Source organism: Thamnophis sirtalis, unplaced genomic scaffold (genome assembly GCF_051295495.1).
Source record: "Thamnophis sirtalis isolate CommonGarterSnake01/CBP01778 unplaced genomic scaffold, rThaSir2_p1.2 scaffold_4, whole genome shotgun sequence".
NCBI lineage: Eukaryota > Metazoa > Chordata > Lepidosauria > Squamata > Natricidae > Thamnophis > Thamnophis sirtalis.
Genome location: NW_028261384.1, coordinates 109784659 through 109809114, shown reverse-complemented (window position 1 = coordinate 109809114; position 24456 = coordinate 109784659). Strand labels below are relative to the sequence as shown.

Sequence of the window (24456 nt, the reverse complement as noted above, 5' to 3'; positions counted from 1 at the left end):
AATCTCAAGGGAAATTGTTTGAATACTTCAGAGAAAATAAGAGTTTCTCCTTGTTAGACTTTCATTTTAATCTAGTTCTTTCTCTGAAACATATTTCATTTCAGAACCTGGTGAAGATGCAGAATTCTCCAATTATTTCCGTACTGTTGTTCATATAGAGATAGGTAGATAGGTAGGTTGGTAGACAGACAGACAGACAGACAGACAGACAGATCGATGATGTACAACTGCAGTTAGCATTCAAAATAGTTAGAAAAAAAGGTAAGTGGGACTTGGAACTACATGTTGTTGTATGAATGAAGGGCCAATCATAGCCACAAATTTACAAATAAATAAAAATAAACTAATAAACTAATGAAATAATGAAAAAGTTTGATTTATGCCATGCAATTTTACTTTCATAAAGAATATTGAGACCTTTGAATTATGCCTTTTAATCAAACCCTTAAATATGGGATAATATTTTCAAAGAAAAACTGCAACATATAGTTTACTTTACTAAACCCAAATGCATCTTAAATCATTTTAAAGCATTGTACCATATTAAAGAGGAACCAAGAATGTTTTATTTTTCTAAGACAGTTCATGAACATTGAATTAAATGATTTCTTTAAAAATGCATAAAGTTTATTCTTTCATGAAGCATCATGTTGTAAGTGTGGCTGAGTTTTGAGTTTTGAGAGTAGTTAGATATATACAGAATTCTAAGCTACATGTTTAAAATCCTGATACTTCCAAGCATTTTCTTCAGATTTATGGTGATTCAACTTAAAGATCACAAGGATTTTCCAAATTAATCATTTTATTTTCAATTGTAAGTTGTAAGCACTAAGAAATTATTCATGTATGTGTGTGTGTGTGTGTATGTATGGTGTATGTGTGTGTGTTTATTCATTATACTTTCATTATACTTTCAAGATTCTGGGGAAAAACATAAAGGTTAAATTACAGAGTTATCTAAGTTATTAGAATGTTTATTCCAATACTTATATTGTAATTATAACTACAGTAATGACTAGCAGCAGCATTAGATCTATAACCTACACAACTTTTTCTTATCTTGATAAATTAGATTGATAATCTGAAACTTCATATATCATCATAAAGAAAGGTCCTATTCCAAAATTTTAAAAGAATTCAACAGAGAATCTAAGTTGTATAAAAAGACATGTATTTTATAATACCCATCACTAAATTGAATTGAATGAGAAAGGAAACATGCATACTAAATATCTTTCACATATCCTCCATCAGGTAGTTGATCTATAAAACTTTTAAATTGCTTAGCCATATTTTGTTTTTTATTGATTGCCAATGAGAAGATGCTACCTATTGTATAACACTTAACATTCCTTTAATGATATAAAATCATAGAAAAATGCATGTATTTATACAGAAAGTAAGCCAGAAATACATTTGCCAGGGTACAAAAATGAAAAAAAGAAACTCTTCTATTTATTGAGAAGTCAAATCTGTAAAGAATGAGATTTAAATTCTGTCAAGCATGATTGGTAAATAGTTTTCTCACTGGCACACTGAAATTTTTTTGAAAAATGTACAAAATTTGTATGAGATTATTTATTCTGCCATATGATTCATAAATATTAAACTCAGTGCTTGTATTAAAGTTTCTTATTAATTTTAGTTCTCTGTTTACATACCAAAATGAAACTAGAGAATGAACAGAACAATGAAAATAATATTTCTTTCTCAGCTTAAATATTGAAGAAAAAAATCATTTTTTGTTCATATAGGTGAAATTTGGTGGGTGAAATGTGGACTCAGAATGAGACTGCAGTGAATGGGTTCATTCTTCTAGGCTTTACCAGTCATCCCATACTTTGGCCATTCCTTTTTATGATATTTTTCACTATGTCTCTTATCACGGTTATTGGAAACAGCCTGATCATCTTCTTGGTCAGGATCAACTCCCGTCTCCACACAGTAATGTATTTTTTCATTGGTAACTTATCTTTGCTGGATATATTCTTCACACTGATCACTACCCCTCAAATGCTCGCCCACATGGCTTCTGAAACTAAGATGATCTCTTACAACAGATGCATGGTCCAAATGAACTTAACCCTCTGCTGTGGAATGACAGAATGTTTCATCTTAGCTCTTATGGCATATGATCGTTATGTAGCCATAAGCTGGCCACTGCGATATCCCATCATCATGAGAATGCCAATGTGCATACAGATGGCTGGGATATGCTGGTTTGGAGGTTTTTTCAATGCTGCAGCACTAACAGTATGCATGGTAAATTTTCCCTTCTGTGGACCGTATGAAATCAACCATTTCTTTTGTGAAGCACCAGCTGTGCTTCAACTAGCTTGCCTGGACACCTATATGATAAAGATCTTCATCTTTGCTCTGAGTGTAATTGTCCTCATGCTGCCTCTTGGCTTTATAATGCTCTCCTACCTCCAGATTGCCAGAGTGATCTTCAATATGAATTCAACTGAGGGGCGACAACGGGCTTTCTCTACTTGTGCCACACATCTCATCATTGTTGTGTTGTTCTACAGCACCATCAGCTTCACATACTTGCAACCCCAGTCTGACCTCTCTGCAGATCAAGAAAAGAAAGCTGCTGTCTTCTATTCTTTAGTCTCTCCTATGTTGAACCCTATCATCTACAGCCTCAGGAACAAAGATGTTAAAGAGGCCTTAGTTAAAGTAATGGGAATTAAAGTGACTTAAATCTTTCTTTTGGGACTATGAAAATGAGTATTTTATGTATGAATCCATTCAATTTATATATTTGTGAAACTTATCCTTTTCTGACTCTGTTTTCTTGCCAGTAAGTTGTGCAAGTATTCATTTATGAAAAATCTGTTCTGTACATCATTCTAGAATTATATATGCCATGCCAGGTCACTTGTGAAGATCTAGCAAGCTAGATCTTGGTTGCTGGCTGAAACAGAGCTTCTGAATGGCGAATCCAGATTTCTGATGCTTGGCCAAAATGCAGCCTTGGGAGCCAGATCCCCCCCCCCCAAGAGGCTCCATATTTATTTATTTATTTATTTATTTATTTATTTATTTATTTATTTATTTATTTATTTATTTATTTATTTACTTACTTACTTACTTACTTACTTACTTACTTACTTACTTACTTACTTACTTATTTATTTATTTATTTATTTATTTATTTATTTATTTGTCTTGTATGCCGCCCACTCCCAGAGGATGGCTCACAAAAGACAAGGGAGAGGGGGGAATGAGACAAAGACAACATATTAAAAACAAAACCAACATTCACAATTTCTGTGGAGGTAAATGCTTCTCAGCTCCCCCCAGCCTGCTGGAAAAGCCAGGACTTGGTGGCTTTGCGGAAGGCCGGGAGAGTAGTAAGGGTCCAGATCTCAACAGGGAGCTCGTTCCAGAGGGCTGGAGCTGCAACAGAGAAGGCTCTCCCCCGGGGAGTCGACAGCCGACATTGGTTGGCAGATGGAATCCGGAGGAGACCCAACCTGTGCGATCTAATTGGTCTGAGAGAGGTAATCAGCAGGAGGCAGTCTCTCAGGTACCCAGGTCCGATGCCATGTAGGGCTTTATAGGTAGCGACCAGCACCTTGAAGCTGATTCGGAGACTAATAGGTAGCCAGTGCAGCTCGCAGAGGATAGGTGTAACGTGGGTGTACCTTGGTGCACCCACAATCGCTCGCACAGCTGCATTCTGGACTAATTGGAGTCTTTGAACACTCTTCAAGGGCAGCCCCATGTAGAGCGCATCCAGTCTTGAGGTCACAAGGGCATGAGTGACTGTCTGAAGGGCCTCCCGATCCAGGTAGGGTTGCAATTGGTGCACCAGGCAGACCTGGGCAAAGGTCCCCCTGGTCACAGCTGACAGATGGTGTTCTAGAGTCAGCTGTGGGTCCAGGAGGACTCCCAAATTGCGAACCCTCTCTGAGGGGCATATAATTTCGCCCCCCAGCCTGAGAGATGGAACAGTTGGACAATCTTTGGGAGGGAACATCAGAAGCCACTCGGTCTTGTCTGGATTGAGTGCCAACTTGTTTGCTCCCATCCAGACTCTAACAGCCTCCAGGCACTGGCACATCACTTCTACTGCTTCGCTGAGTTGGCACGGGGCATACAGAGACAGCTGCGTATCGTCTGCATATTGGTGATACTTAATCCCGTGCCGACGTATGATCTCACCCAGCGGCTTCATGTAGATGTTAAATAGGAGGGGGGACAGGACCAAACCCTGCAGCACCCCATACTTGAGGGGCCTTGGGGTCGATGTCTGCCCTCCGACCAACACCGACTGCGACCTGTCCGAGAGGTAGGAGGAGAACCACCGCATCCAAGAAATGATGAAGGCAGATTTCAGCAGGAAAATATGAAATTACATTAGAAAGGAAATAAACATCTTTAAAAATCCACCAAGATGTCTATTTTATACAAATATTATTTTAACTCTCCTTGTAATAAATACTGAAAGGGCATATAATAACTTTTAAAGTGATATTTTTCCCCCTCTCCGCAAAAAAGAAAAAAAAGCAAACCGAGGAGAAAGAAATAAAGACCCAAATCAGACTTAAAAACAAAACTGAGAGATATGCAAAAATCACAAATAATTAGATAACACCTACAAATAAACTCTCATTATCAAATTATTTAAAATAAGGCAAAATACCAAAGGCTTTTATAATATTGTTTTTACTACAATCTTATTGTTATGCAATGTCCATCAATTCATTTCTGCAGAAAGTTTGTTACAATATGCATATGAAACTGGCTACAGGACTTCTCCCGTTACCTAAAATCTGACATTTTATTTAAAGTTAATATTTCTCACATATCAATTTCCTCACTGACATTTTCACTTCCTTGTTCCGTAAGCTATAGATGATTGGGTTGAGAGTTGGTGTTAAAATACTATATAGAATTCCCACAAGTTGGTCTTTGTCCAATGAGTAGCTGGAAATAGGACGAATATATGTAAAAATGCTGGAACCATAGAAGAGAATCACAATGGTGAGATGTGATGCACAAGTAGAAATGGTTTTGTGAAGGTGTCTTTTGTTTTGGTTGCTCAAAATGGCATGAAGGATGAAAGCATAAGAAACTAACGTAAAGAAGAAAGGGCTAAGCCCTATGAAAACACCCAAAGTGTGCAATGCAAGTTCATTGACTGATGTGTCAGAGCATGAAATACTTAGCAATGGAGGAATATCACAGAAAAAGTGACTAATTCCATTTGACCGGCAGAAGGAAAGACGGAATGTAAATACAGTATGAAGACAAGCATTAAGAAAGCCACAAACCCAGGAAATCCCAGCAAGCTGAAGACAGATACGCTTATTCATGAATCTAGTATATCCCAATGGACAACATATAGCAAAATAACGGTCCAGAGCCATGGAGGCTAAAAGGAATCCCTCAGTGCCTACCAATGCTATGAGAAAATATAATTGTGCAGCACAGCCCATCAAGGAAATGTGCGGAGTTTCTACCCAGAGATCTGTTAACATTTTGGGCACAGTCACAGAGATATAGCAGATATCCAACAATGAGAGATTGCCAAGAAAGAAATACATAGGATTGTGGAGTGTTTGATTTAGCACAACTACAATGATCATGAGTGAGTTTCCCACTAAACAAATAATATACATAATAAGAAATAAGAGGAAGAGGAAAATCTTCCCTTGTTTAATATTCATATATCCCAAGAGTATAAACTCCATGACAAAAGTTTGATTTTCAGCACATGTTGAAATCATGATAAATAGACTACCATGAATAAAAATGATATTAAAGACTATATGTTGTATAGTTTTTAGGCTTGATCCAATAATTGCCTTTGGTCCTGATTGTTCCTATACACATAAAGTAAGAGTTTGTGTCATTCAAAAGGATTCCAGCATCTAATATTCACTTGGCAAAAACTTCACTGCCTTGATTACCATTCTGAGTATTTCTTCGTGGCTTTCAATCCTGTTTGGTCTCCTAAATTAAGACATTATCAAGGAAAAAAAGTCATACACTACACAATAATCCTAAATAAATTATGAATTGTTTTATGAAGGTTCCAATTTTCCCAGCTTCTTTTTCCAGGCCCAGAAAGATTAATCCAGGTTTCCTTTGCACATTATGATTTGTGATCATGCCTTGAAAGCTACTTATTTTTATCCTGATTTGGAGAATATAATTTAATGGCAAAGCTGCATATTAATTAAATGAAATATTGCAAATAACATCTTCATTTATCTCTTAATTTTATGATTGGTTTATTTTCACCCTAGTGGAAACTACATCTAGTGTTTTATTATGGCAATATACGGTATTAACATGCACTGTTAATTTGTGTATAACAGCTTTTCCCCTGCAAGTAATAGTAACTTGAGAAACTCATCTCAAGTCTGGTATTAAAGAAAGGAATAATTATGTTTCTGTAAATTGCAGTCCTGATAACTTTTACAAGAGTGTCTATCTATAAAAAAGAAAAAACAACAAAAAAGCCCAAACAACTAAGTCACTATTTAATGTATATTAAATAAGAATAAGCATTTAATTAATACATAGTATGTCACATGTCTCATTCAATCCCTAAATTTTCAAATATTATATGGAAGTTATCCACACTCTTGAGTCATCAGATGGGAGTGATTCAAGTTTCATAATAATTTATATTATGTAAGGCATAGGAAATATGGCTCATTCCTGAGACAAATTAAGAATAGTATTTTTATATCTGCTACTTCTTTAAATCATCCAAATCTGTTTAAGATTTGTATTAGTTGCAGTGATGGTAGTTAGAAAGAAATGCATTTCTTATTAAGGAAGCTGTTCTGCCTATTAAAATTTTGAAAAAGAAAAAAAAAACATTTCATACTAGTTTCATATCTCTCTTCCTATTCTGAAACCAACATTTGATCTGCTTATCTTCTATAATGCAGAACCTTGGATTTGTTTTCCACAATATAGCTAATCATGGAGACTCTAAAGCTATTGAATCATAGGAATCTTATTGATGAACTATAGGAATAAATGTCCCATAGATACCAAATGCCTAGCTGTGTTTTCCCGAAAATAAGACATGCTAATAATCAGGCTTTTCAGAGCATGTGCAATAATAAGCCCTCCCCTAAAAATAAGCCTGCCCCAACTATTTAAGCGCATGCACAACTGGTCCCACCATTACCACTGTACCACCTACTGGTACAGCTTGCGGGACAAAAAGATGACTCGCTGCAAAAACAGCGGCAGGCAAAGCAAAGTGCTTCCACCTCCCACCGGTTCCTCCTCGTGCAAAAAAACACCGCCCACCCCAATGGTAAAGGCAATCTGCCTGGTTCCCTTCCCCACCACCCCTTTAGTGAGGGGTGGGGAGGGGAGAAGCGAGACACGCCTCTTACATTTCCAGCTCTGTTGTGTTTCTTGCCCTTTTGCCCATTGAATCCCCTTATAAAAAAAAATCTCATGAGAGGATTCAATGGGAGAAAGGGCGAGGAATGTGATGGAGCTGGAAAGGTAAGAGGTGTGCCTCGCTTCTACCCCCACCTGCCACCTCTCGCTAAAGGGACGGTGGGGAAGGGAACCAGGAAGGCTGCCTTTACCATTGGGGTGAGGTGGGTGGTGTTGGGCCGCGAGATGCGCCTCTTACTTTCCAGCTCCGTCGTGTTCTTCGCCCTTTCACCTATTGAATTCCCTTGTAAAAAAAACCTTGCGAGTTGAACTCATGAGGTTTTTTTTACAAGGGGATTCAGTGTGTGAAAGGGCAAAGAATGCAATAGAGCTGGAAAGATAAGAGGTACGCCTCACTTCTGCCCCACCCCTCATTATAGGGATGGTGGGGAAGGGAACCAGGCAGGCTGCCTTTACCATTGGGGCAAGGTGGGTGGTGTTGGACCATGAGGCACGCTTTTTACCTTTCCAGCTCCATTGCGTTCCTTGCCATTGTGTTCAGGGAAGCATCTGGTAAAGAAGAAACCTTCTCACAATTTCACGATGTTTGATTGAACTCGCGAGAAGGGTTTTTTTTTTACCAACCACTTCCCTGAGCATGATGGTGAAGAATGCAATGGTGCTGGAAAGGTAAAAGATGTGCCTCGCTTCTCACTTGTCCCAGAAAATAATAAGCCCTCCCCTATAATAAGCCCAAGGCCATATTCTGTGGAGCAAAAGAAAATAAGACAGGGTAGTAACATATTTTTTTTTATTTCTGCATAGAGCTAACCATTATTGGAAGTTACATTCATAATTTCCTATAAACTCTGAAATAGCAATGTCTTCTAAATAAATGATTTAATGAGTCATGTTTTACATTCATACTTTACAAGAATGATAACTTTTTTTAGAAATTGATTCATTCCCTGATGATTGTTATTTTAGCAATGCATTTCTCCCTAAAGGAAACTTTGTGCATATGGAATAATTACCTATGAAGAACCATATGACCACAATTATTTTTCTCAATAGAAGATGACAAAAATCTGTTTTAAATACAACTTCATTAAAATTTGCAAGAGCTATGAAATTAGAAATGTCCTGTAAAATGGCTACCAAAAAACAAGAATAAACTAGAACATTTGCAACATCAGAAATTGTCATAAAATATAGTTAATAGTATTTCTGTGCTATATCTAGTTCTAAAACTACTGATCATAATTTGCTTCTTCTGCCTTCTTTTAAGTAGCATTCTCTCTACCTTCTCAACAAGATTTCCTTAAATGAGAAAGCTGGAGAAGGAATGGAGCAACATGGTAAGCTATTAGCAGGAAGTCTCATATGCTCCTGATTCCAATTTTTATTTATTTTTAAATGGCAATATGTACTGGTTTAATAGCTGTAAGTTGCTGAGAAAAATAAGAAAAAAAGTTGAAAACAAACAAGGATGAATGGAGGAAGGATTATAGCCTCCCTGAAGAATCTGCCTGAATAGGATGGGCAAAAGGAAACATTAGCAAAGCCTTGGACAACAACCCTCCTCCAAGTTCACCAAATTTCTGAAGACCTCTACCAGAAAACAAAATCACTTTGTCATGTGACAGTCTAATCTACTTATTGACAACAGTCACTACAGACAAGAAGTTTCTCCTGATATTCAGGGTGAATTTCCTATTTTTAGATGGACACAAAATGTGTTTCAAAAACAAGTGGGAGATTTTGCTTTATTATTGACTTTTTATCATTATTATTTTTTTAAAGTGCTGCTGGAAAACATTGAAAGCAAGACCAGAAGACCCCATAATCAAGTTGTAGGCTGTGTAAACATAAAAGAAGTTCAAATCCCTGACAGAAATGTAATCCAAACATTAAAGAGATTTGTCCAAACATTCACTTGGTTTGGATAGTGCTGATCATAGAGCCGAGGTGGCGCAGTGGTTAAATGCAGCACTGCAGGCTACTGCTAGATCAGCAGTTCAGCGGTTCAAATCTCACCGGCTCAGGGTTGACTCAGCCTTCCATCCTTCCGAGGTGGGTAAAATGAGGACCCGGATTGTTGGGGGCAATATGCTGACTCTCTGTAAACCGCTTAGAGAGGGCTGAAAGCCCTATGAAGCGGTATATAAGTCTACTGCTATATTCACTTGTTTTCTTGATAAGCCATTTTTTTCTTCTCTAACACACTGCATTTATTTCATTCTAATTGTGAAATAGGTTAGATATCTAATATTATTCTGTTGAAACTAAATTGTAATGAGACTAAATTCCTACTTTGCAGAAGAAACACTATTTTGCTTATTTTGAAGCAGTATACTATGGACAAACAAAGGATTTAACAAAGGATTTTCATTTCATTTTCATTTATGCAACTAATGCTTGAGCTAGATCTAATTTTACAGGTTTGGATATTGCTTATAATAGTATTTATTTGATTTATTAAGTCATTTTACTTCCCTAATTCTTAGAACCATGCACTGTATTTCTTTCATTTTATTGTGAAATAAGTTAGATATCTAATATTATTTTCTGTTTAAAACATCAGATATAGATATAATAAACACATTTCACTTCCACTAAGACTTACTTTGCACAAGAAACATTACTCTTGCTTCTTTTGAAGCAGTATGCAAAACAAAAGACTTTCATTTATGCCAGTAGATGCTTGAGGAGATCTAATTAATAAGATGTAATCTGGAATAAAGAAACACTACATTCTTGAAGTAATACAATAAAAAAATACATCTATGCATGCCAAGCAAAGTTAATTAGCAGGAAATACTTTTACCATTTAGACTCAAGGATGCCAATTGATGAGGTGCTTGGTTGTCTTACAAAAATCTTGAGAAGGAATAATAACAGCATGAGAAAGAATAAGAGCATAAGAAAGTTGTGCTTGATCTAATAGAATATAATCTTAGTAAAATAATATAGTACCAGCATCTATTGTAATGACTCTATGGAATTTTAAATAAGGGTTTCTCCCACAGTTTTTAATCCCACAACTATCTCTAAAATCTACTCCCCAATAGGCTTTGTGTTTTTCTTAGTTCTCTTGGGAATCCAGAACTCCCCAATACATATTCCGAATACTTTGGCACTTGTAAATTCTGTGTGTGTGTGTGTTATTTTGTAAACCTCGACTTCTCACTCAGCATCAAAAGATTACAAAGATTCCTTACAAATCACAATTTCGATGTCTTGAATTCTTACTTAGTCTTGAACTCTTACTTAGCAATTCTTACTTGATCAAAGAAAGTAGGAACAAGGTATATGGGTATCTTCCCACAAATCTATGCATAATTCTATATATTTAGTATCAATGTATCAGATTATGCTGGGATTATATTTTTATAGGATTCTTTTTACCCAGTTAAAGATTTATATTACTCCAGTATATTTTGGGAAGATAAATCAAACCCTAAGTAGCATCCCAAGTGGTGTGTGTGTGTGTGTGTGTGTGTGTGTGTGTGCGCGCGCACGTGCACTCGCACGCTTAAACGGTTTGAAAAGTTGGGTATTTTATCTTAATGGGTCTATACATGTATTTCTCTTAACATGAAAAGTCTAAGGAAGTATGTAGAGCAAAAGCATGTTTTCAATATCTTGTGCATGTTTTAAATATGCTTAAAATGGCAGATGGCACATGTAAAGACAAATGGGCCAAAATTTGCATTTACACCTTTTCCTTCTACATTTGCATATACAGTTCTTATATTTCCTACAGAGGAGAATTCCTGCTCACTGTCCTTCCTCCTTTTCCACTTCCTTTTTCTTTGTCAATCTGTCATGCTGCCAAGAACCATGGTTCCTATTCTGTCAGTTAACGTTTTCTACTGCATTTGTAAAGGCAGGAGGAAGACTATTCCTAGAAAGTTGCCTCTGATGTTCACAATCTATTGCTTGATGTTCAGAATCTCATCTTTTGTGTATGTAATCCACAGTGCATCATAGAAAATAATAAAAAAAATCCATCAAAATTATTAGAGAGCATTTCACTGAGGCTGCTCTCAGCATGACCATCTTGAGGCGAAAAAAATAAGTATCCTATTTATGATTTGAAGATATAACAAATATTCAGTCCCTAAATATAATATGGATTATGTATTCACTACATTTAACTCTTCTTATTTTAATAATTATCTCTTAACTTCTTTCATGTTGTTAATCAAGTTTAATTCATTTTATTGTCATTGCACTTTGTACAACCAAATTAACTGTCAACATTATAACTACAAAAATAAAACACAATGTGACTTCAGTTGTGTAAAATGCATGATGAAAAACTATATTCTGCAATCTGAGTCTACCAAAATGTTTTGGTTATAACAATTTAAATGATCGGATGGAAATTTTAATATAGGTAATCAAAATATTTGATTCTTATTTTCCCTTTATAATATCTTTGATCATTATTGATAGAGGATTCCAACATGATAAAAACATTATTCTGATGTTCTATATTTAAAAAAATTTTTTACAGGGCTTGCTAAAAGGAAGGGTATGTTGCTCAGCATATAGAACAACTCAAACATCTATAATATTGTCTTGCTACAATTATTTGTATATCTATCAAAATAAATTGCTCAGTGGGTCTGAAAACAGAATCACTCACCCCACTTTTTAATATATATATATATATATATAGAGAGAGAGAGAGTGGAAGTGTGACCTTCCTCCCATATTTGGGCATACCAGGGGTTGTGACTTTAAATATACACCTTTCACCCTGGCCTCGCTGATAAGGAGTCGAGCCCTGTAGCTCAATGGTTAACACATCTGCCTTAGAGGCAATAGAGCACAGGTTCGATTCCCAGTAAGGGTGTGGCTAGCTGATGAGAGCTAAATAGCTTGAAATAGATCTATACTAGTCTCCCTTTATTTATTTATCAGCATAAATATAACAAATTTTTTTATTATTCCTACATATATATATATGTGACTTTAAGTATATATATATATATATATATATATATATATATATATATATATATATATATATATATATATATATATATATATATATATATATATATATATATATATATATATATATATATATATATATATATATATATATATATATATATATATATATATATATATATATATATATATATATATATATATATATATATATATATATATATATATATGTAGGAATAATATAGAAGGGTGAGCAATATTGATTATTTTACAGATTCGATGTTTGGACTGGGAATTTTAATTTGGATTTATAAACTATTGTTCATAGGAGTTCCTTCTGCACATTTAAGATAAAAGTTGTTATAACTTACATTGTTACAATAGGAAATTCTAGATACCTCAGATATTGTTGTTTTTTCCCTTCTTTCTATAAGAATGCTTTGTTTCTTAAATTTGAACTATCTTAAAGATTTATGTAGAGATATTTATTTCAATTAACTATGAATAGATACAAGTCCCATTGTTATGTTTTCAGTAATCATATTCAGCAACTTTGTTTAATTTGTTGAAAATATGGAATCAGTTATAATAATGTTCAACTGACATAAGATGAGATTCAGTAACATTAACACATTTCATTTAGGAATGAACAATGGGAAATGATGTAACCAAGTAAAATGACTTGACACTTTCTATATTATATTTTCAAATATAAGCTTTTATCCTAAAAGTGTTACAGTGTTTAGCTGTAACATCTCTTCATACATTTCCTTTGAATTGATTTTATGATGTAGTTTCAAGATATGAATATCACAAACAATATTAAAATAGCAAGTATTCAATATTTCTATTTATTAGATTTTGCAATGCATTTTCCCCAAACAGAACAAAAAAAAATGAAATAGCCCATACCCTAAAATAAATTAATGATAGTAATATCAAACAATATAATGTGGACATTTTTAAAAAATGTATGTCATCAATTTGTTTCTAAATTACAATTCAGAATAAACAAAGAGAATGAATATCAATAGCAATTGAAAGATTTATCATGTTTTTCAAGAACAACAATGCTTTCCTTCATTCATATAATTTAGGAACTATTGAAGAAATTTAATTAAATATAACTTTATTTTGACAATTATCAGCATTATGTCATAAGGCAGAAAAATGGATGAATAAAGAGAAAAAAGAAAGAAAGAAAAGGAAGGAAAAGAAAGAAAGAAAGAAAAGAAAGAAAAGAAAGGGAAGGAAGGAAGAAAGAAAGAAAGAAAGAAAGAAAGAAAGAAAGAAAGAAAGAAAGAAAGAAAGAAAGAAAGAAAGAAAGAAAGAGGACTTGCAGCATAATTCGTCTTATGTGCCACATGTTGGCTGATAACATATTTTATACAAGATTTCTTTTGTTCATCTTCTTCCCTATACTGTATAAGTTGGATAAAGCTGATTTAAGACAATTTAATTGGATCCCAACTACTATGGACCAGTTATCTCAGACACATCAATTTCTTCAGAGCCAGTTTCACTTCCTTGTTCCGTAAACTGTAGATTATGGGATTGAGTGTGGGAGTCAAAATATTATATAAAACCCCCACAAGCTGATATTTTTCAAATGAATGAGTAGATGTGGGATTGAAATATGTGAAGATAGCAGAGCCATAAAACAGAATCACAACTAGAATGTGAGATGCACAAGTAGAAATGGCTTTGTGATGCCGTCCTTTGTGGTCGTTGCTCATAATAGCATGAAGGATGAATGCATAAGAGACCAATGTTAAAAAGAAAGGGCTAAGACCTATAAATATGCCAACTGTGAAAATAGCAACTTTATTAAATAGTATATCAGAGCATGAGATACTCAATAATGGGGGGATGTCACAGAAAAAGTGACTAATCCTATTAGACTGGCAGAATGACAAACGGAATGTGAGTGTTGTATGGAGAGAAGAATTTACAAAACCACAAACCCAAGATATGGTAGCTAGCTGGAGACAGGTGCATTTAGTCATGAGTCTGGTGTAGACCAAAGGGCAGCATATAGCAAAATAGCGGTCAAGAGCCATGAAGGCAAGTAGGAATCCTTCAGTGCTCATTAAGGCAACAAGGAAATAAAGCTGTGCAATACAATCTGTCAAAGAAATGATGGGACACTGCACCCAAAGACTTGCTAACATTTTTGGTACAGTCACAGAGATATAACAAATATCCAAGAAAGAAAGATTGCCAAGGAAAAAATACATGGGTGTATGGAGAGATCGATTTAACATAGTTACAGTAATTATGAATGAATTTCCTGAAATGCAGATAATATACATAGTAAGGAAAAGGATGGTGAAGAAGTTCCTTCCATGTGTAATATTTAAAAATCCTAATAATATGAATTCTGTAACAGATGTTTGATTCCCAGTTTCTGATAAGAACATGATGTAGGTTTTCACTAGATATGGAGGGAGAAAAAAAGTAGTTATTATCTTATCACATTTATGCTTAATCATGGCTCCAGCCAATTTTTTTTTATTATTACGTGTTCATGGTGGAAACTCTTCGCCCCTTTATATACCATTATTTTAGATCCTCAGTTTCTCAGACTAAATACTAAATTGTTAGTATTCTGCATTTCAACACGGTCTTCAAGTTTCATTCATTCTCCCATCCTATTTTCATGGCCAGAAGTTTAAGATGCTTTCCCCATTTCCCATTCATAACAGGATAATTTTTCCTGAAAAAGTTTTAGCTTTGAATCAGAATATTTCAAGTTAAAATCTCATCTTAGTCAATATCAGATTCAGTTTCACAATATTTTTTAGTATCAAATTGTATCATGTATATAATTTTACCAAGAAACCCACTTTTTTTAGTTAGGGAATGCAAAAGAGACTATTGCTTTTTATAAAAATATAGTTATGTTACAATCTAGGCAGCATTTGATCTATATAATTAAAAAGAAGTCTGTTAAGGAAACTTTTGGACTGTTCCTATGAGAAGATTAACTTTTTATCATTAATGACTTTGTCCCTGATGTAGGTCCAATCAACACATACTTAGTGATTTATGTGTTTTTCATCAGTTTTTTTAACTTAATTTACTTTAAGATATCTTCCCATTACTAAAATGCTGAGAAAGAAATACTGGTGGGCAGAATGGAGTATAAAAGAGAGAAGACTGTAGTGAGGTAGCTACAATGGTATAGACTACTTTAAAATACAACAACAACAACAACAACAACAACAACAATAATAATAATAATAAAATCCATGACAAAATGTAACCAAACTTAAAACAGACTTGCCCAACACTCATTTGATTTGGATATTTCTTATAATAGTATTCATTTGGTTTCCCCTACAGTCATTTTTCTTCTCTAATTGTTAGAACTAATCACTGCATTTCTTTGTGAAATAAGTTAGACATCTAATATTATTATTGTTTAAAACATCAAAGATAGATGTAATAAACACATTTCACTTCCACTAACTGCTTACTTTTCACAAGAAACATTACTCTTGCTTCTTTTGAAGCAGTATGCTGTGGTAAAGCAAAGCAAAAGATGTCCATCTATGCCAATGGATACTTGAGGAGATCTAATTGATAAGAGGTAAAATTAATCAGGGATAAAACAATAATACATTACTGAAAACAATACAATGAAAGAAAAATACATCTATAGGTGACAAGTAGAATTCATTTGTAGCAGCAAATACTTCTACCATTTACCCTCAAGTCTGCCAGTAGATGAAATGCTTGCTTGTCTCCCAAAATCTTGAAAAGGAAGTACAACAGAATAACAGTGTGAAAAAGTTGTGTTTGATCTAATAGAAGATAGCATTGGTAAAATAATATGTTACCTATTGAAATGACTCTATGGCATTTAAAACACAGGTTTCTCCCACAGGTTTCAATTTCACAACCATCTCCAAGACTTTCTGCTCCCAAGTGGGCTTTATGGTTTTCTCAGGTCTCTCAGGATCCAGGTCTTTCTGATACACATTCTGAATACTATGTGATTTGAAGATTCTGCATTTCTATTATTGTTATTATTCCTTTTCACAGGAATCTATGGGTGGAGATTTTGCCATAGTTCTAGCCATAGTTCTATGCTAGTATTTAATAACCATGCAATATATTGTGTTGAGTTACATTTTTTCTTTAGAAAAGGACCAGGATTCTTTCATCTAGTTGAAGGTTTTTATTAGTCAATATATTTTCCTGGATTAACTTGTTATATAACACCAAGACTCCTTTTGAACATATAGCTCATAACTTATATGAAGTGGCCTCTTGTTTACAAGATTTTAGGAAGATTGGTCAAACTTAAGCAGCATCCCTATCTATATGTGTCTGTGTGTGCATGTGCACACATATTTCAACAGTTCAAAAAGTTGTGCATACTTTTTTAATGGGCCTATTCATATATTTCCCTAAACATGAAAGGCTTAAGGAAGAGTGTAGAGCACAAACATGGAGACAGTTTAGTTGACATTTAGACAGATATTTTTTTAAAAAAAACTAAGTATGATTTTAGTATCTCATGCATATGCTTAATAGTGATACATGATGAAACAAATTTGCATTTATAGCCTTTTTTTAACTGCTGCTGTAATATTTACATCCTTGTTTCCTACCACTGCTACATTTCAGGTGAAAATTCAATTCATATGTGGTGTGCATACATACATACATACATACATACATACATACATACATATGTGTGTGTGTGTATGTATGTATGTATGTATGTATGTATGTATGTATGTATGTATGTATGTGTGTATGTATGCTGGTCTTGTTGTATTTGGGTCCTTTTTTATTTAAGATTGAGATTGTCTTGGCAACCTTTCGGTGAGGTCTCACTTGCCATCTTCAGGCTGGTGTTTTTGGCTTAAAGGGTGGTCGGAGCTGCTGTCTTTCTATAAATCTTAGTGGGGGTGTGTGGAGTGCTGACTTTGTTTCAGTAAGTGGATTGATTGATTGATTGTGTGATTGTATCATGATTGGTAGATTGGTTCTCACACACACACACGCACACACACATGCACACACACATACTAGCTGTACCTGGCCACGCGTTATTGTGACCCAGCCTGGTTAAATGGAAAAGAAAGAAAAGAGAAAGCACAAGTTTCTAATATGTTTAATTTCACAATGCTTGTGGGTATACAATATTCTTTGTTCTTTCATTGTCTGTGCAGATATAGAGATTGTCTGGTTTGCCGACTTGAGAACATGCACCATATAATTGTCCATGTGAAAAAAATATTTCAATTGCTGAAAAGATGTTGGACTGTACACATTTATGAATAGCATGCGAAGAAAGAAACATTCCAAGGGTGATTTCCTCCGGGCATGGTCATGCTGTTGCTAGCAGCAGCAAGGTTTGTGAGGATCTTGCCCACCTGGTGAGCCCTGCCATTCGCTGCACCGGCCATGGTTCCCCCAGCAGAGGCGGCCCCCGCATGGAAGTGAGCCACGGTGGCAAGAGCTGCCATGGAAGACGCTCCCACAGGTCCCAGCCTGACGCCCTCCAAGCTCCCCATGATGGGCAGCCTCTGGAAAGATGGGCTGGATGGGGACCCTCCAGACATGGGCAGGGGGACCCCAGTGTGGGAGAGAGGCTGGGGGTGTCCCCATGGGTATAGTGGGGTGCAGTTGGGCGCTGCCATTGTTCAGGCCTGGAGGCTGCTAGGCCAGGTGAGGCTGGTTAGTGGAGACGGCACCAGGTCTGTCGGCCTCGTGGAAGTTGTTGAGCATCTCCTCAGAAGAGCTGAACTCAAGCTGGTGGCCCAGGAGAGCAAGACATCCAGTATCTCACAGGAGGAGAAGTCCTCGGTGTGTGACTTGTCCAGGTCGTCGTAGTTCTCCATGTCTTTGGTGCTGCTGTTTTTGGAGCTGAGGCTGCCCAAGATCTGTGCTGGGGTCATGCTGGTGATCTGGAAGCTGCTCTTCATCTTCAACTGGACGTCTGCCAGACCCCCGATGCCTCCTCCTCCCTGCAAGAGCAGTGCCAGGCTCTGTGGAGGAGGCACTCTGGGAGGGCAGGAGGAGATGGAGATGGTAGCGGAGGCCAGGGGAGGCAGGCTGGGCGGGAAGTCCTCCAAGCCAGCACTGCTGCTGCTGCTGCTGCCACCAGCCCATCGAGGCAGTATCATGGGCTGTACCATCTTCTTCCTCTCCTGCGCCTCCGCCTTTGAGTCACGCTGCTGCAGCTGCTGCTACATTGGGGGCCGGTGGGAGGAATATCTGATGCCACCACCGATGACAACGATGCCTCCCTCAGGCGCCATCCCAGCAGGGCTGAGGAGGAGAGGAGGAGGAGGAGGTCGCTGCCCCCGACCCGGCTTCCCTCAGTGGCAACAGTGAGAGGAAGTGACCGACGTTCCCTGAGGAGCAGAAGGAGGAGGAACGAGCCACCCCTGGTGACGTGGATGTGAGGCAGCCCCCACCAGCCACGGCCCCATCCAGAGACACTCGCAGGGCACGCAGTGGCCGCCCCAGCTCTGCTGCAACTCAGGCTGACACCACTGCCACCTTGATGAGGCCGTAGTTGGTTGCTGTGAGGGAGATGGGTGGAGAGCGTGCGTGGCTGGTGGGGCTGAGGAAATGCTCCACCTCTGCCTCCTCTGGAGCTCTGCTGGGCTAGGTGGGTGTAAGCCGGCCGCCCTGCCACAGACAGCAAAGGCCCAGTGGGAGGGGAGGGGAGAGAGGGGAGGGGAAGGCAGAAGGGCTTTGTCTCCCTTTGGCAGAAATGGCCAAAGCTCATTGGAGGAGGTGCAGAAAGGGGAAAGGATGTGGCCGCAGCCCAGCCACACATATAAAGGGACCATCGGGATAAAGCTGGAGAGAGGCCGAACAGTTCCAAATATACTATACTCACAAAATGAATGCTATGGTAAAAGACACAGCTCAATTCCAATACAATGTTACACAAAATAATTAAATCAAAATCAAAATACATTGAAATCTATGTAAATGCAATATAACAATGCAATCAGAAACATTGAAATGGAATCGTGAAATATTTAGTATAGTGTGTGTTACTTTTATGTCCAACAGATGGCCCTGGTTTTTAAAAAAGTATGTTTTACCTGTCATAGGTGTGATATCTATATAATATAGGTATATGAAAACATGTGCGTATTCGAATGCAATGTTGTGTCAAAATTTCAAAGCAATCAGTGAAGAACTTTAGGAGATTTAAGATTTTGAACAAACGAACATTTACATTATTTATTTATTTATTTATTTATTTATTCATTCATTCATTCATTCATTCATTTAGATGGATGGATGGATGGATGGATGGATGGATGGATGGATGGATGGATGGATGATAGATAGTTTCCTAGATTTTAGGAACAAAGATTGTTATTTTTTTTCTTGTCAATTTTATTTTTCTTGTTTTAGTTCTTTTGATGTGCCAGAATCATTAGAAGTTGGGATGTACACAAATGTGATAAGTGAATAATTTGTTCACATTTCTGTTTGAAAGATATGAACGATATCATAAGGATGATATTGATAAATGCAAGTCTTCAGTGTTCTAGTCCAGAATTAACATTTGGGATTATTGAGGGGCAAACCATTGGGATTATTTTATGACTCTATTAGGTTCCTTTCATTACTGGGTACTGTGATGGAAGTAACAAATGAATTGTCAGGATTCTGATGGATGCCCTAATTAAATCATGAGTCTCGAGTCAAGCTTCAAAAGAAATCCAATAATTTATTAGAAGCTTCATCTCCACACATACCAGTGGTGTGTTGCAGGCGGTACACCTCGGTATGGGTGTACTGGTTCCTGCCCGGAGTACCGGGTACCATTCCAGTATGGTGCTCTGGAGGGCCTACCTGCCTGCCAAGTTTCTTACATGTATTTGAGCTCTTTGGTGCTTCCGCACATGTGCACACAGCACATGGTGCCTGCGTGATGCTCCACCAAACAGCTAGAGTGTTGCGGAGACTTGCAGAGGCTTGCGGAGACATCACAAGAGGTAAAGATGCATGCACACACTGCAAGCATGTGCACGTGCACTATGTGTGTTCATGTGGTGTATGCCTGGTCCCGTTGCAACTGGTACCCACCACTGACACATACTCAAGTGAAGCCAGCTCTGACCCCATGTAATTTATGGCCCCAATCATGACTCTGTTTCCCCCTCTCCCTCCACGGTGTGTCAATCACATTTGCCAACAGGGGAATTTTGTGGGTTGTAGAGACCACTCCCCTCTGGCCACTGTAAGTAACTCTGGGATACAGCCTTAAAAGAGGTAAGTCTGGAATGTGCATCTGTCTTGTGCTGCCATGCGGTTTCATCAGTTTCCCATTTCTCCCTTTCCTATGGCAGCTCAAGAGCAGGTCAGGGATGTTTGTGAATTACTTCGCCTACTTGTAGCATGTTTTAACAGAAGTAGAAGCCATGGTAATTATTTTTTTTCCTCTTATGGAGAGTTATGAAGCAGAATGAGGTAATCATTCCCAGCATAGTTTGAAATCATATTGATTATAAAAATATTTGGTAGAGCTGAATAAATTGGCCAGTTTAGTTTTCTTCTTTCCTTCTGGAAAGAAAAAAGCTTGCTGACTTCAAGCTATTGTCTTGCTTAAAGCTACACTTGTAATTTAGTAAAAGTTAAACAGAACCTAGACATAATTGTTATTAGTTAGGCTATTGACATGCAAATATTTTATTTTTCTAAAAATAATGATATTATCACTGACTTCCTTTCATATTCCACTCTTCCTTCTACCCATTCTGGATGGTAATTTAAGTAACAAACTCCATAACACATAATCAATCAACATGCAACAGTTACAGTGAAGCAATACAGTATGATGAGCCAGCATGATCATAAGATATTAATGTTATACTGAAAATGTAATTAGAGAGACATTGCAAAGAAACAATGCCATTGTTTTTCTTCTTCCTATGCCATCAATCTTCCTGTATATATCTTTGGTTTGTCCTTTGTCTTTCATCAGTTATACTCTTTTACGTTATCTTTCACTAAGCAAAACCATATTGGTTGGAGCCATGAAAATTTCATTCCATTACATTAGACTAGACCAACTGTGAGGCAAAGATTGTGGACCTTATCAGATAAATATTTCTAACTAGTGAGGTGCAGGAAAAGAGCTTTCTCTGCCATTCTTTCCCCACAGGTGAGGCAGGTAGCAATTTTGGAAAGTTGTAAAAATATGGGATCTTGCTTGGAAGCTACAAAAGAGCATGCAGATGTTAGTACCCAGAAAGCTCTTCTACCTCTTCTACCTATTGCCAAAAGTATTAACTTACAACTGAATCTGATTATTTGGATGGGTGAGCGAATATTTTGACAATATAGTGTATCTTTTATTTAATGTTTAATATTAGTTTATGAGTCTTGCCTTTTTAAATTGTAAATTTTATATTCTGATTTTATGTTTCAATATTTTTTTATTTGTTCACCTCCTAGAGTACTGTGTTAAGGAAAATGGACAGTTCCAAAAATTCGATAAACAAATAATAAGAAAAGGAAAGGAAATTTAAAGATAGTTGTCATCACTTATTATTCACTGCAAAACAGAAGACAAATGTACCATTTTATTTATATACAAGATAAAATATGCAGAGTAGTATCGAAATATATTTATTTTTACATTTGGCAAATTGAAACTGAAACCTGCTTTACCACTTAGAAAAATGATTTCTGATATTTAAAGCTGGATTCAGAAAACTACATATTTTCTTCTTCCTCCTCCTCCTCCCCCTCCTCCTCCCACTTTCCTTCTTTTTAACAAGAAAAATTACCATAAATATGTCCCATCTGTTTAAACTTCAGTAGTCAATATGCTATCACGTGTTCACTACATTTACAATGCAATTGTATGTTGGTCTACAGAGAAAAAGGACCTACAGAGTAGCAACAGTTATTTCCAGATTGAGTGATTACAAAACTGAAAACAGAAGCTAGCATATACAACACAGTTTGTGTTCCCTTTGTAATATTTTTCAGAATAAAGACGATATTTATATGATTATAATGTAACTATAGCAGCAAAAATTGTATTTGCCCAAAATTGCAAATTAAATAAGCTACCAACAGATGAAGAGATAATAAAAAAGATATTAGATTGTGCAGAGATGAATAGGTTGATAATGAAAATAAAGGATAAAGAGGAATCGGAATACTTCAAAACATGGGGAAGATTTTTGATTGACTAGAGAAAAGAAACTAGAAAAGAAAGTAGGGAGAAGCTATAGAACCCAGACGATGCACCGTTAAATGAAAAGGGGGGAGGGAAGAAGCGAAAACAGAAAAAGAATATATATATATATATATTCACACACACACACACACACACACACACACACACACACACATTTTATTTACAGTCACTGACCAAAACACGAGTACTACAAAAGAGACGTAAGATAATTGATCATAGCATCATAGCCATCAGTCACCAAAAGCTTAACTAAGGGAAGTTACAGTGTTCTCCTCTAATGGTTACAGCTCTTAGGAAAAATTTGGAAACCTGAGAGGTAATGTATGAGGAGCCAAAATATTAAATTTTAGGAAGACTAAGGAGTTCCTTTATTCAAGGAATTATTTGGTGAACAACATAAACTCCTATGGAGTAATGTAACTGTTGAAATGGAGTGAAGTTAAGTACAGCAATCTACAAACATATTGTTCCTGTCTCAATTTATATTCAGGTATTACTAAAACATTTGTGTTGGTAACATTCAACTGAGTAAAACATAGGGCAATAATTTTTAACCAGATAGCTGAAATACATAAACTTGAAGAATATATCCAAATCCAGGACCCATGAAACCTGCGGGATTGAAATTCAGCAAATGTGTAGCTTCATTACTGGCCTGGAGATTGGAAACCCCGGACATAAACTGATCCCACCCTAGCCTTGCAGATCAATCCCCCCAACAGCCCCTAGAGGGCAGATAGGTGTGGTCAAGTGAACAAGAAATCATAATTTGCTCCTACTTCCATTGTTTTTTTTCCCCTTGGTCATTTAGATTCTGCAACACTTTGAAAATTATTTGGGGAAATTGCTTTAAAGTACAGTATACCATGAACATAATACAAAACTGAAACTCTGTAAAGCATTTTCAGTATTAAAATTAAAACATTCACTGCAAAAAAAGAATACTATAGAGTTGCATAGATAATAGTAAAACGGCAGCTTGTAAATTAATTAAAAATGGAAAAAAATCTGAAAGAAAACAGTTATCCAGATAAACTGCAAAGATGGTTTGATTTGTACATCCCAAATACCAAATATATAAACTGATGATAAAACATGTTTGTTTATGTGTAGATGTATATTGATATGTATATATACAGAGCCGAGGTGACGCAGTGGTTAAATGCAGCACTGCAGGCTACTTCAGCTGACTGCAGTTCTGCAGTTCAGCTGTTCAAATTTCACCGGCTCAGGGTTGACTCAGCCTTCCATCCTTCCGAGGTGGGTAAAATGAGGACCCGGATTGTTGGGGGCAATATGCTGACTCTGTAAACCGCTTAGAGAGGGCTGAAAGCCCTATGAAGCGGTATATAAGTCTAACTGCTATTGCTATTGCTATATCATTCATTCATTCATCTATCTATCCATTCATTCATCCATTCATTCAATTTCTATAGCCACCTACCTTAACAAAGTGATTCTGGAGGGCTTAGAATTCTAAATTTCTAAAATAGTTCAAATAACTTAAAAGTATTTAAAACAATAAAACATACACAAAATAAATAAGTATAACCAGTAGCCATGGTGAATCAACTAATAGTATACCCAAATAACAGGCCCCTTCACGCATTCTGAGGCAAGATACATAGTTAAGTTTTTAAAAGTTTGTGAAAAGTAAATAGGGTTGAAGCCATTCTAAAGGGAGAATATTATATAAGGCAGGGGCTGCAGCAGAAAAAGAAAAGAAAAACTTTTCTAGCTCCTGTCAGTTGGCAATCTTTGGCTGATGGGAATTGCTTGCAGCATGCTCAATCTGCTGAATCTGATCAGACAGGTAAAAAACAATCCCTGAGCTAACTTAGTTCCAAGCCATGTAGAAGCCCCCTCTGCATCTGACCTTCTATGGACCAAGAGATGAGACACAGGATCTGCTCAAATAGAGGCAA

At 36.5% G+C, this 24456-nt stretch overlaps 3 protein-coding genes across 3 annotated transcripts; 1 reads left to right on the top strand and 2 right to left on the bottom strand.

Moving 5' to 3' along the window:
* The first annotated feature begins 1872 nt into the window (after positions 1 to 1872).
* Positions 1873 to 2706, top strand: LOC148046126 (olfactory receptor 2B6-like). The gene has a single exon (XM_087714534.1). The coding sequence runs from the start codon at positions 1873 to 1875 to the stop codon at positions 2704 to 2706; it is 834 nt and encodes a 277-aa protein (XP_087570660.1).
* Positions 2707 to 4802: 2096 nt separating this feature from the next.
* Positions 4803 to 5741, bottom strand: LOC106548686 (olfactory receptor 5V1-like). Its single transcript, XM_014066114.1, has one exon. It carries the CDS (start codon positions 5739 to 5741, stop codon positions 4803 to 4805), a length of 939 nt encoding a protein of 312 aa, XP_013921589.1.
* An 8073-nt stretch (positions 5742 to 13814) lies between these two features.
* Positions 13815 to 18485, bottom strand: LOC106548685 (olfactory receptor 5V1-like). The gene is made up of 2 exons (XM_087714533.1): positions 18137 to 18485; positions 13815 to 14764 (listed from the first exon to the last, which is right to left on the bottom strand). The coding sequence occupies exons 1-2, from the start codon at positions 18483 to 18485 to the stop codon at positions 13815 to 13817; spliced, it is 1299 nt and encodes a 432-aa protein (XP_087570659.1).
* Between the last annotated feature and the right edge of the window lie 5971 nt (positions 18486 to 24456).